We start from the raw sequence: 13,833 nt of genomic DNA, 5'->3' as shown, positions 1-13,833 counted from the left end.
CTGTTTTGATATGACTCATTAAAATTCATGAATGTGCAGTTTTTTTTGTTAAATAGATTCCCTGTTCTGAATCTAATTGACTACGTCACTTCTTCACGAAGCAGCAATAGAAAAGCTTATCGAGTGTTAATTAATTAAGGAAATCTAACCAAGAAGCTGAGGGCTCAAACACACAGACAATCTCTGGAAGTGGTTTACATGAGTAGCCGAGGAGGCATTGAATGGTAACCTTTTCTTGACTGTTTGCAATGAATGCTAACAAAGATGAAGTTATAGATGAATGATAACCTAAAAAATGTCAATTAATTGATACTTGATTTAAGTTTTCTGAAGATGGTGGATTGTCGAAGAAATTTTGTTCTGAAGCGTTGAAATCTTGAGGGAAAAAGTTTTTAAGATACTTTTTAAAAATGGGGTGCGAATTATTAGGAGGCAGAAAATGTAAATTAGACAGTGGCATATAGCAAGTGATAGCATTTTCAGCGCCATTACAAAATCAAATGTTTTTTTTTGTTTCCAATCGTCTTAGAAAGAAAAAACAGAGTTGTTTCATGCCTGCCTGGTCTTCTACAATCCATTTTGCATTATACCACCCCTGTCTCCTACCCTTCTGGTTTTTATGGCTTCAATTACAAGAGTGATTCCTTATTTGGCAGAGCAGATTGTGTGACAGTTAATTAAGTGTGTTGGATATACAAATTGTTTTCCCTGGACTAATTGGGCTAGTTTTTGCAGACAGTGAAGGTCAAATATTTTATTTGAAGGGGTTGCCTACACTTCACACAAATTCCTCATCTGCCCTCCACCAAATTATTGAAAACAGTGGTGAAGCATTGACCTCTCAAGAATTTTAACGAGTGCACTGATAAATTAACTCTTTAATATCACAGTCACACGCTTTGGATGGGATTCATGCTTCAGGCCTACAATGTGCATTACTTATATTATTTCAGAAGCCCTGTCTTTTGTCCTGCAAAATTGATTTGCTACCACCAGAAATCAGGGGCACTTGAAGGATGAGCTGAGAAGGAAATGCAACTCTTTGTCCCTGCACTTCCTGGCACAGCCCCAATCACCTACGGACTCCGTCCAGGACAGGAAATGACAAGATCTGCCTTTGCTAATTAAATTTGAATGACATCCATGCCAAACCTCTTTTCAGAGCCTGTCCTGCTGGTGGTTGACAAGATTCTCACAGACCTAAATGTGCATACTATAGACTAGACACCCTTTTAACAACAGCAGGGAACATACTGTAATTTCTCAATCAGCTGTATGCTACTTGCTTCGCAGGAAAGTTGCCTCATTGCTTTCCCGAGACACAAGGCCCAGACATAAATGCAGTGCTTTCATGTAGCCATGATTTGCAAAGTACATGGGGCATTAATGTTGACACACTTGCCTCTGGGCACACCTTTGTGAACAGGTATGTGCCAGCAAACATCTCCCAGCAGCAAACACCGTGCCATTTTTTCACAGATTTCATTGCTGCCACCACAATCAGAGGAGATTGAAAAACTGGGTCAATGTCATTTTGTTGATCATTTCTGCAAAGAATTAAAAAGCAATGTAAAGAGAAAATGAGAGGATCAAGTGCTCCTGATGATGGACAGATCAGTCTTACAATTAGACCAAAGAGAGAGAAAAGTTATGGTGCGAAGCATATGGGACAGATGCAGGAGTAGGCTTTGAGGCCCGTCAAACCTGCTCTGCTATCTACTTAAATCATATGTTTTTAGATAGAGTTTGCATGATTTTAGCAGTCTGAAGAATGTCCGACGTCTCGGCATTGGTCATTCAGACATGAATGACCAAAACTCAATTTCCCTTTCCTTGCATGAGTTTAGACGGCGTACCGGAAGTGCGGTAATTAAAGAGGCGGGACTTACAACACATGTCATCAATACATGCTATTCATTAGCCTGTTGTTCACGGAATGTCTGTAGTTAATTTTAGACTGCAGTTGTCCTGGGAAATTTACTAGGGGTCTAGGAGGTAAAATATTGGAATGGGAATGGCACCCTCATTCCCCTTCTGACCTTTTTACACAGCATGTGTTCTGGGAAAATGGCAATAATTTCCTGGAACACAACAGCTGTGTAAAGAAAAAAAACATAATTGATTGTTCAAGAAAGCAATCCTGCCCAATCTCCACATCTCTTGAGTGTTAAAAAATGATCACTCTCAATCTTAAAAATATTCAAGAATCAGGGTCCACAGCCTCTACATGGTGAATTGTAATATTTACATTCCTCTTGGTAAATAAATTTCTCCTCATTATATTTGTTAATAATTGGGTGTTCATCTACTGTAAATTGTAGATGCATGGAAGAATCATTAAGGTGATTCTCCAAAGTAAATATGAAAGAGAACAGGTTACAGAAAAATGTGGAGCAATGATATTGGTCTGAGAGGCAGTAAGGACTAGATTGGCTGAACAGCCTTTCTTGGTGTACTAAGTTCCAATCACTTTCCCTCAGTGAGATGTATAGTTGTACATCATCACAGAAATTCATTCCATTAGCCAATGGAAGGCACTTCAGAGACAGAGCCCACGTATAACACATTTAGATGCATCATCTAGGGAAGAATTCCTCGACACTGGTCCCCAAAAACTACTTTCAGAATCAAAAATTCCAAAGGCAACTGATCATGGGTAATTATTTACAAGCTGTTCATTTTTATAATCAAGTTCTTTCTCTGGACATGAGGATTATGGGGTGGTTCACTTAGCACAGATGCTTGTGCATGGATTGATGAGAATTTTTCCAATCACACAACAGTGACTAACTTCAAAAATATTTAGTTGGCTTTAATATATTTAGCTCATTGTCTGTAAGGCTGAATACAAATTCAAGTATTTAGATTGAGTGCAGCAGTGAGAGTTGATGGCTCGGTTGACTAAGGTAGATGATGCTTTATCTTCTTTGATCCCTTAATTCAGCATGCTTGCAGTCTCTGGATCATTTGCTGTAGATTACATGAAATGTTAATTGCATGTTATCAAAATGAAGGGAGATTTAATAAAATGTGGCATTGCCCTCTACAGAATGCTGCTCATACTGTGAATAATATGAAACAACAGCAAAAATCCCTGGGTCAAATGATTATGATGTAGTTAAGAGTTGAAATAAGATGTATTTAAATGATGCTAATCAATTTGCTCCATAAATTAATCTTACAAGATCTGTGCAATCACAAGAATAACAAAAATGTACTAGTTCTTCTCTTTAGGAATAAAAAAATAATGTAGACATACAGCACGGTAACAGGCCATTTTGGTCCATGAGTCAGTGCTGCCCAATTAACTTATCTCCCTGGTACATTTTGAATGGTGGGCGGAAACTGGAGACCCTGGGGGAAAAAAAACCCATGCAGAGATAGGGAGAATTTACATACTCCTTACAGGCCGCACGGGATTTGAATCCAGGTCACTGGCGCTGTAAAGGCGTTGCACTAACCGTTATGCCATTGTATTTCTTTATTCTTTAACTGTGAGACAAAGAGCATGCTAAAGGGAGAGATAAGTTACTTTTCTGAATGAATAGATGGAATGGAACATAAAACAGAGATGGAGGGTTAAGCTCCAGGGCCCCTTGGGCTGATCTGACATTTAATAAGACAATTGATGATCTGACATCTTCAGCTAACTATCCTGCCCAATCTCCATATCTCTCAAATGTTAAACAAAAACAATCTCACATTTAAATATATACAAGACTCAGCATCTACCTGTTGGGCAAGTCCTTTCCTTGGCACAGACCACTGCAGGCCTCATTTCCACTTCCCCATCCATACCATGAGCCCAAAGATTAAGAGCAAAGGATTGAAGTACAACCACAATGTGATCTAAATGAAAGCTGATGCCTGTCAAGATCACTTGAAAAGCCTGTGGCTGGTTAAAAAAAAAAGCCCAGACTAACATACCCAATCTGCTTTTACCTACACCGAAGTAGACAGAAATCAATCAAAACTGGCATTGAACTGGAGAACCATCCTTTCATTTCAGGTGCACTAAGCATGCATTAACTGGTACCTTCTAGTTTTGGGGTCACTCTGCAGAGTCAATTTGTTCAAAAACATGGGTAGGCCAATGTTACCCTAGCAACAAGGGCATCCTTTGACAGTATAAGAGACTGTTGCTGATATAACATGCAGGAGCTGTTAAACAAAGAAAGGATGTTTCTGATGCAGAATTAAAAACTGTGACAGTATTTCTTAATGCATGCAATTGCCATAAACTGCAATTTTGAAACAAACTTGTCTTTTTCATATTCTATTGTCAATGGATTTGGGAGGAACACAGATGCTAGTGCAAGCATTCTCTGATTTGATGCTGAGGTTATTCATGAAATATCACTGGGCTTCTCTCTCTGGGATTTTCAGGTGATGCCAGTAAGGTTACTGAGTTTTGCATTCATAACTGGAAAAACTGAATTGTACATCTCTACATTAACAAAGATGTGCTAAAGTATTTCCCTAAAGAAGACTACAGATAAAGTCCCCAGCAACAAGACAATTATCTTCACATGTGAACATATAAATAAGGAGTAATATTATTCCTTTCAGCCCTACATATTTGTTCCAGCATTAATTAGATCTTGGTTGATTGTGTAACTCACATGTGCAACAATAATCTACATACCTCTGCCTTAAAAATACTGAAATATTCTATTTCCACAACCCTTTGAAGAATAGTATTCCAAAGACACACAACCCTTTGTGACAAATACCGCATCATAGAATCTGTGGTTAGTGACAGGGCAAATCATTGAACTGGACCATACATGTGCACTGCATTCAGCACATATCCCACCCCTTCCTCAATCCACAGCTCATCTGAATGGAAGCTGTGGAAGATGTTAACAGAAATCATTAACTTCCACTCTGAAACATCTGTAGCACTAAATTTCCATCATTTTCCTTTCAGGCAGCTTCCGAATATATTAATTCAAGTTCATTTATCATCCAACTGTACAAGTACAACTTGAAGAAACAGCCTTCTCTGGTCCTTGATGTAAAACACTGCAAACACACATACAGACATAACACACACAGAAAAATTGACACATTCCCTGCATACAAATATTAAAATTAATAAATATTATTGTTAAACAAATAGTAGGGTCATGTGAGCAGCTCATCAGTCGTTCAGCAGTCAGAATGCCCAGGGGAAGGAGCGGTTTCTCAGCCTGGTGGTCTTGGCTCTGGTCCTTCGGTATCTCTTTCCCCATGGGAAGATGCAGTGTGCGCGATGGTAGTGGTCTTCACCGATTTTTGTGAGACCGCTTTAGACAACTATCCCAGTAAATTGTACTATTGTGGGGGCTGGGGTTGGGGTGGGGTGGAGGGAGATCCCCAGTGATCTTCTCTGATGCTCTTATGTGATGAAGACGGTCAGGATGCTTTCAGAGCTCCTGTAGAAATAGAACTGGGTTATTGTCATGAACATGTGTCATGAAATTTGTTGTTTTGTGGTAGCAGCATGGTACAGAACAAGGTGCAAAATTAAATTACTTCTATAGAAAATACAGGAACACAAGGAAACTGGAGCAATAGCCAGCCTCCAGGCTCCACTATTCAATGTCATCCTGGCCAATTTATGTTGGACTCAATTCCTCTTCTGTGCCATTTTTTCCAAAGCCCTCAATTCCTAAATCTAACAAATATTTACTTGAGGCAGAGCCTTAAAAAAAAGCAGCCTCTATCCTCAAAGACCCCCATCACCCAGGACATGCCCTCTTCACTCTGCTATCATTGGGGGAAAAAGGTATAGGAGCCTAAAGACAAGGACTCAACGGCACAAGGTCAGCTTCTTCCCCAGTGCCATCAGATTCCTGAATAATGAATGAACCAAAGACACTGCCTGACCTTTCATGCACTACTCGCGCTGCCGGTCTCTCGCCCGGCCGACTCGCGCTGCCGGTCTCTCGCCCGGCCGACTCGCGCTGCCGGTCTCTCGCCCGGCCGACTCGCGCTGCCGGTCTCTCGCCCGGCCGACTCGCGCTGCCGGTCTCTCGCCCGGCCGACTCGCGCTGCCGGTCTCTCGCCCGGCCGACTCGCGCTGCCGGTCTCTCGCCCGGCCGACTCGCGCTGCCGGTCTCTCGCCCGGCCGACTCGCGCTGCCGGTCTCTCGCCCGGCCGACTCGCGCTGCCATCTCTCTCCCCATTGCCGGATTTTGGAGCTTTCTGGATTTTAGATGTCCGGATAAAGAATTGTGTACCTGTAATAACTTGCAAAAGATGGTTTATAATATGAATGTTTGCACTATGACGCTGCCACAAAACACTGAATTTCATGACTTGTTCATGTCAATAAATAAATTCTGATCCGGATATTTATCTGTTAGCAGGTCAAAAGGCATCTGCAGAGAAAGAAACAATTTTTATCCTAATTGGGGTCATGACAACAGTACAGTAACAGCTCAAATGAGTTACCTACACAGCATCTACGTACTGATGAAAGAATTGGAGATTAGATAGTCAAGAGGTATTAAAAGGATATGTGATGACAGAATAGCAGTTACTTTATAGAGAATTCACTGAGGGAAAATGGTCAGAAAATCTGTTTTATAATGGACATGTTTGGAATGGATTATGAATTTAGTTGTAAATATAAAATGCCATTTCTGATCAGCTCTAGAGGGCGCAACAGTAGCACACCATCATTCAAATTGCACGAGAAAGCTTGTGGGCAATCATCCCTCTGTAAGAGCCGGTTGAGTATGTTATCACCCAGGGAACTCTTAGCGATGTTTTCACCTGCAGAGTGAATTCTCGGCAATATTGCTCAGTGGTTGAAAGAAACCTTGGTCTGTGATGTCTATCATCTGTAGGAGAAATGTTTCATCACTGTTTAACGGATTGGGCTGGGTCACTAGAACTACACTGTGGCAAATACAGAGATGACCCTCCATTGCCAAAGAGGTCTTGATCAGGACGTGGCCCATTCACATTGAGTGAGCCGGTATGCCAATTTAAAATGAGTCGGCAATGATACAACTTCCCTAGGCGGATCATTTCTGTGGTAATTTGCCCCCACCCACCAGTTCAGGAGCGTTCACACTGGCAGATGAACTGGTAAATTGATGGTTAATTACTGGGTTCAAGTCCCACTGTGAAAGGGGTAAAGAACTCAGGTGGTGTACTCTGATGCACTGACTGGAATACAATGAGAGCACTTTGAGAGCTTACTTTTCTTAAAGCCCTTTGAACTGATTGAAATGTACATGATCATCAAGCACATAAAATCTCTTCAAATAAAAACAATTAATGTGAAAAATAAAAAGCCATTTAAATAACCACATTAAATTAGCTAACACCATTATGATAAAGTAAAATAGGTAAACTACTGACCTATATTTGATTTTAACTCTGTTTATGTGAATGCCTTGTTCTTCCTATTCCAGGGTGGGTGCTGTCGTGGCAAGCCTCTCCCACGTGTTGATGTCGACACCCAGGCCTTTGAAGGATACTTTGAGGAACTGCATGGGAAATGCACCTGGCCTTTCTGCTCTTAGCTAGGGGAAAAATAGCAGAGCAGTAGGTCCACCTTGAGCACTCATCTAACTTTTGGATTTCTGTGCTCAAGTATGGAAAGCAGAGACAACTTGAACAGCAAGCAGAGTGAACTGTCTTCCAGGAAGCTGCCAGCAAAGATAAACAAAATTCTGCCTTACCATTTAACGCTGTGTGAGATCAGTCCCCTGGAGAAGGAAGAGTCCTTTGACTATGACTTCTCTCATTTGTAGCAGAATGAATCCCCCCCTGTGTGGTACCATTACCCATAGAAGGAAGACCCATTTTTGCATAGCAACCCACATTTGTGAAGCAGTGTCCTATTCATATAACAAAATTATGTGCAATATGACAGCTCCCATTTGTAGAGAAGACATTACTGAGAATATGACACTGTGGCATGACATCCGTTTGCTGGAAAGGAATGCACTACAGTCAATTATTCAGTGAGTGGAGGATAATCAGTTGGAAGCGTGCTTTATCCCTGGTGCCTGAATCCATTTGCATGGATTGTTATTTGTTTCACATTTGGTTCTTGTTTGGAAGCAAGCATACGGCAGCTGCCACACTTCAAGACCCATCCTCCATCCACCCACAATTCCGAAATGAGTCAGACCACGTTACCTCTTCTACATCATGCTTTTGACTTCTTGATGTTGTCTATGATTGCATGTTACACTTTTGCTTAATAGTCTATTTGACATCACTGTTGCAGGAAGATAATGGCACAAAATGTTAAACTGTAATCTCCGTCACAAAATAATACACGTCGTACATGGTATAATCATAACTGAAATACACAGGCATAGATTATAATTGTAGAAATTAGGAAGAATATTTTTCTCTCCAGCTTGCCCATTTAGCAAATTTTATGCTATTTTCCAATCAATGTGGTTGAGTGGTTTTGATTTGATGTTTCCTGCCTTCTGTTCTGTCTCACTGCCTTCTGTTACAAGAACTCTTGGAAAGAGAATAATCCAAATGTTCTCCATCACCTTCTGTGGATGTAACGAAGCAACATATGCCTACTGAGCACATATTGTTTGAAAGTGAGTTTAAATCTGTCAGTTGTACATGGGAATAATTACCTTAAATCATTCTCCCTGCATTATTAGGCTTTCCATTCTTCAACATATTTTTTTCTTCTGCTTTCTAGATTATTAGGATTCACATGTTTAGTCTAATTCAGAAAGGTCGCACTATATTTATTCTGATACTTCTGAATTTCAGAACCTACTGTTCAATCTCAGGTCGGGGAGAAGAATTTAAAATGGAGTGCTCACGGGACTCAGTACTTTGGTGGACCCATCAAATCCATGATTAAAGAGAATTAAATACAGGCCAGGGAGAAGTGTTTAAAAAGGAGTGTTTGCGGGGCTTGGCCCTTTGGCTGACCAATCGAATCATGATTCATTCACAGGAACAAATAAAAGTAAAGCAAGTAGAGTGGCCCATGTAGGCATGGTGAGTTGAAGGCTTTGGCTTGAGAGATGCTGATGCTGAGATCGAGCTACAGGTAAGGTCAGGTAAGATCTTCTTGTAATAACCTAGAGTAGGTGGTGGAGATGGCAGCGAGGGCCATGGAATTCTCCAATTGCAGGATGTGGGAAATCTGGGACAGCACAAGTGTCCCTGATGACTACATCTTCAAGAAGTGCATCAGTGCAGCTTTTTACAGAGCTTGTTGGGGACCTGGAGCTGGATAAATTCCACTTCATTCAGGAGGGGGGGGGGGGGGTGGTGATAGACAGAAGCTATAAGGAGACAGTCACACCCAAGAGGCAAGAACGAGGTACCTGAGTGACTGTTAAGAGAGGGAAGGGGAGTAGGCAATCAGCAGAGAGCAACCGTGTGCCCATTGCCGTCAACAATAAGTATGCTGTTTTGGATACTACTGGGGGATTGGGGGAGAAATGATCTACCAGGGATGTCATAGAGATCAGGTCCTTAGTACAGGAGGGAATGGGGGAAAAGAGCTGTTGTGATTGAGGAGACAGCAGTTACAGGAACAGACAGGAGATTCAATGCAAGGGCACTGAGAGTATGTCCTTCCAGACATGTCCCTTCAACAAGGAATCCTATATTTCTTTTTTTTAACTTTTTCAATATTTTTATTAATCATATTATAGGTAAACAATACATGAGGAGAATAGGAGTACAGAATTATAAAGGGAAAAAATATCACTGTATGATATCATTGTTTTGTTGCTGTTGTTCATCCTTTGTAGTCGAAGATGACCATGGCTTCAAAATCAAATGGAAGATTGGTAGCTGTGGGTCTGGAGGTGACTGGTGAGGCCAATCTGGGCCCTGAAGGCTCGCCCACATGTGGGACACAGGTGGGTGGGTGCTGTCGAGACAGTAGATGCTGCTCATGCAGCTTTCATCGTGCCTTGATGATGCGCTTGACTGCAGCTGCATGGGCTCCTGTGGTGATCTTGCTGCGCCAAGCTGGACGGTCGAGGGCAAGCGTCTCCCACGTATTGATATCTCAGGCCTTTGAAGGACGCTTTGAGGTAGTCTTTCTATCGTTTCTTCTGAACCCCCCCCCCCCCCATCCCCGACTGAGCGCTTGCCCTGACAACAGTTCTCCGTACAGCAGCTGCTTAGGCAATCAGCTGTCTGGCATTCTGACCACATGTCCAGCCCACCTGGCTTGAGCTTTCAGCAGGAGGGTGTGGACGCTGCAGAGCCCTCCACGTTCCAGGATTTCCATATCGGGGACTTTGCCCTGCCACCTGATGAGGAGGAGTTTGCGGAGACAGCTCAGGTGAATGTAGTTGAGCTGTTTGGCGTGTCTGCTGTAGACAGTCCCGGTCCAGGTCTTACACCACAATTAATGAATATGTTCTCATCTCAAACTGAAATCTTCAAAAAAAGAAACATTTTTATTATATAAAACCCCACCTAATCTAAAAAAGAGACTGGGCAGCCTATCCTGAGATATATTAAATACAAAATTTATTTACAAAAAAAAGAAATAAAATAAATTATAGTCCAGAAGACAAAATAATTATACAAACTAAGTCATGTGGGAAGTAATTTATAAAAGGTCACCAGTCTCTTTAAATTTAACAGAAGTATCAAATGTATGACTCCTAACTTTCTCTAAACTTAAAAATGACATAATTTGAGAGAACCATTGGGTCAAAGTAGGTGGATTAGAAACTTTCCACTTAAATAAAATACCTCTTCCAGCCAACAATGTAGAAAAGGCTGCAACCTGATATGTGGAAGTGGGAACTTGTCCCACTTCTGGAACTATAATTCCAAAAAGAGCAGTCAGTGGGTTAGGTTGCAAATTGATATCCAGTATAACTGACAAAGTCTTAAAAATATCCATCCAATGCCCCTCCAAAATAGAGCATGACCAAAACATACGAGATAGAGAAGCCGCTTCTGATTTACATCTATCACAAATAGGAATAACATTAGAAAAAAAAAGGGACCAATTTGTCTTTCAAATAATCCTATATTTCTAATGCCAACAAATTACAACAGGAACATAGTCTTGAAATTCTAAAGTAGAACGTTGTCCCTGCAGAACCAAGGACTGTACATCTTGTGGTGCCTTCCCAACATTTCTACAAGCAACAGCTTGCTATTGTATTAGCAGCCTCTCCCAATATATGAGCATTTACTAATTTCCACTCCAAGTGCATGTGGATGTGACCACGCTGGCAGGGGCAGCCTTTATCCCCGACTATGCCATTTGGATGCAGGTTGGTCTGAAATTGTGTGTTGGACAGGCCAGTATACAGTGTTAGAGTGGTTTGCCTCGCAGGAGGCTGTATTTGGTTTCAATAGATAATGGAGAATGAGTCTGAGAGCCATCATAGATGTAGGATGAGAAATAGGAGAATTCAAAAATTTTTTTGTCGTATTTTTAGCAGATTAATAACCTAGTTAATTTAAACTGTCACCATCCTTTTGATTACAGTTATATTCTGAAAATAAAAATCATACCAGGATATTTTTCCTAATGAATGGTTCAAAGCTGGAATCACACTGTGAGAGCACTGCCCACGTTATGACTCAAGATTTGTTTTCTTGTATCGATGAAATTTACTTATTTAATGACTGAATTAATCTACCCCAAAAAGGAAAGAACAGATATAAATATCTCCTGGATATAGAAGCACAAAGTAGATAAGCTTTCATTACCCTGAGGCCTGTATGAACAAATCAAGTTCAAACTCAAGTTTATTTGTCATTCAATTCTACCAGTACAACTCGATGAAACAGCTTTCTCTGGTCCACAGTGCAGAACAGTGGACACACACACACACACACACACACACACACACACACACACACACACACACACACACACACACACACACACACACACACGACAAATAATACATTAATATAGTACATATATTAAAATAAATATTATTAATAAATAGTAGAGTCACAGAGAGTTGTTTTAGCAGTTCCACAGTCATCTGCTGTCTCACTGTCCATAGGATCTGTTCTTGCACCATGCAGAATTGTGGCGACATGTGGTGATTGAAAGAGGAATATCTTGCCCTGAAGATTCATTAACAATTGGAGAGAGAGCGAGCAATTGTATTATAAACTGATGAGCAGGACTATAATCCCTTGACATTAATGAAATCATGAGATCTGTCCTGACACTGAAGTTCATAGAAATTGTATTGAATTTTTCACCATCCAGGGCAGTCAAACTTTTCTGTCATTCCCCTGTCAAATTTCTTCTTTGGTCGACCTTCACATTAATCTGTTCCTACCTAAACCAGCTATGATTTCCCATTACAAATCATAAAAATGCTATTGAATGTTGGATTAGGAAAATGCGTTTGTTGTTTTGGGCAACATGATTTATCTGGAAATAAGTATTGATGAAGTTGACAACTGTACTGAATGGTGAACAATAACACTGCAAAATCCTTTCACCCCGCAATGTTGTGCTGACCTCTGAAAACCTCCACCGCATCAATCTAACCCTTTCCTCCCTCATAGCCTATAACTTCCCACTTTTCTTATGTTCATGTCCCTATCTAAGAGTCTTTTAAATATCTCAATTAAATTATTACTTTCAGAAATTCATTCCAGGCACCCACCACTCTATGAAGTCACCTCCCATCCTCTATTGATCCAAAGACCTTTCCAAACAAGTTATATTTTTCAGTCCAAGCAGCATCCTGGTAAATCTGGTCCAAGCAGCATCCTGGTAAATCTCCTCTGAAGCTTCCACATCCTTCCTTTAATGACATGACCAGAATAGAACACAACAATCCATGTGTGCCCGAACTGGATTTTTATGGAGCTGCAACATTGAACTCAATTCCCCAACTAATGAAGGCTAGCACACCATTGTCAATGAAATTAACAGACTAGAGACCTCGAGTATCGTTTCACAGACTTTATTTCACATGATATATCATGGAGAGCAGGTGGAAGTCTCCACTCTAACTGACTCTGAAAACTATTTCTATAAGCATGTACATTCATACAGAGAGATCAACAAGCTGGAACATAAAATAGAATTAAATCATATAATAAACGACATTAGCATAGAATTTATTGTCATGGACCAGTCATGAAATTCAATGTTTTGTGGCAGCGTCATAGAGCAAACATTCATATTATAACCACCTTACAATAATACAATAAATAAATAGAATAGTGCCCAAAAAAGGAAAGGCAGTGTCTTTGGTTCATTGATTATTCAGGAATCTGATGGCAGCGGGGAAGAAGCTGTCCTTGTGCCGTTGAGTCCTTGTCTTTAGGCTCCAGTACCTTTTCCCCAATGGTAGCAGAGTGAAGAGGGTTTGGCCTGGGTGGTGGGGGTTTTTGAGGATAGACGCTGCTTTTTTAAGACACCACTTCTTCATCTTTATCTCGACCTTTATTACAATTTTTGTATATTAAAGCTTTAGTTTTGTCTAAATTGAAGGAAAATGCATCAGTAACCACTGTTAGCATCCTTGACTACAGTTAAGGCAACAATATAGCTTTGAAATAATGTCTCAATGAACAAAAATAGTCAGGTTCAGCCGCTGTCTTAAAACGGGATGTTGGCCAACTATGCTATTGTCAGTGTCAAAGCTTTCAGTATCAACTTTCTTCCACAGAGTATAAATCCCTTCTTCATAAAACTTCTTTCACAACCATACACCTTCTTAACTGCATGGGATGTTTCAATTCTCATTTCCATATTCTCTGGGTTCTATGATCTACATTGACTTCCTGATTGGATTTTAAAATTCTCTTCTTTACATCAAATCCCATCACAGAATCATTTGGGAGGCAAGGTGATGGACAAGAGTTAAAGGGAGGCAGTCACAC

The 13,833-nt window shown here is 40.7% G+C and overlaps 1 protein-coding gene across 1 annotated transcript in view; it reads right to left on the bottom strand.

The window, feature by feature from the left end:
• Positions 1-2,796: 2,796 nt before the first annotated feature.
• LOC138742388 (testis-specific serine kinase substrate-like) overlaps positions 2,797-13,833 on the bottom strand; it is a 63,731-nt gene continuing 52,694 nt past the window's right edge. Inside the window, exon 9 of the mRNA XM_069896698.1 lies at positions 2,797-2,970. Coding sequence (XP_069752799.1) covers positions 2,964-2,970 — 7 coding nt within the window. The 3' untranslated portion in view covers positions 2,797-2,963. The remainder of the gene's footprint in view (positions 2,971-13,833) is intronic.

This window comes from Narcine bancroftii, chromosome 1, assembly GCF_036971445.1.
Source record: "Narcine bancroftii isolate sNarBan1 chromosome 1, sNarBan1.hap1, whole genome shotgun sequence".
NCBI classification, from domain to species: domain Eukaryota; kingdom Metazoa; phylum Chordata; class Chondrichthyes; order Torpediniformes; family Narcinidae; genus Narcine; species Narcine bancroftii.
Note: the sequence above shows the minus strand (reverse complement) of the source record. Positions and strands in the feature narration are given on the sequence as shown.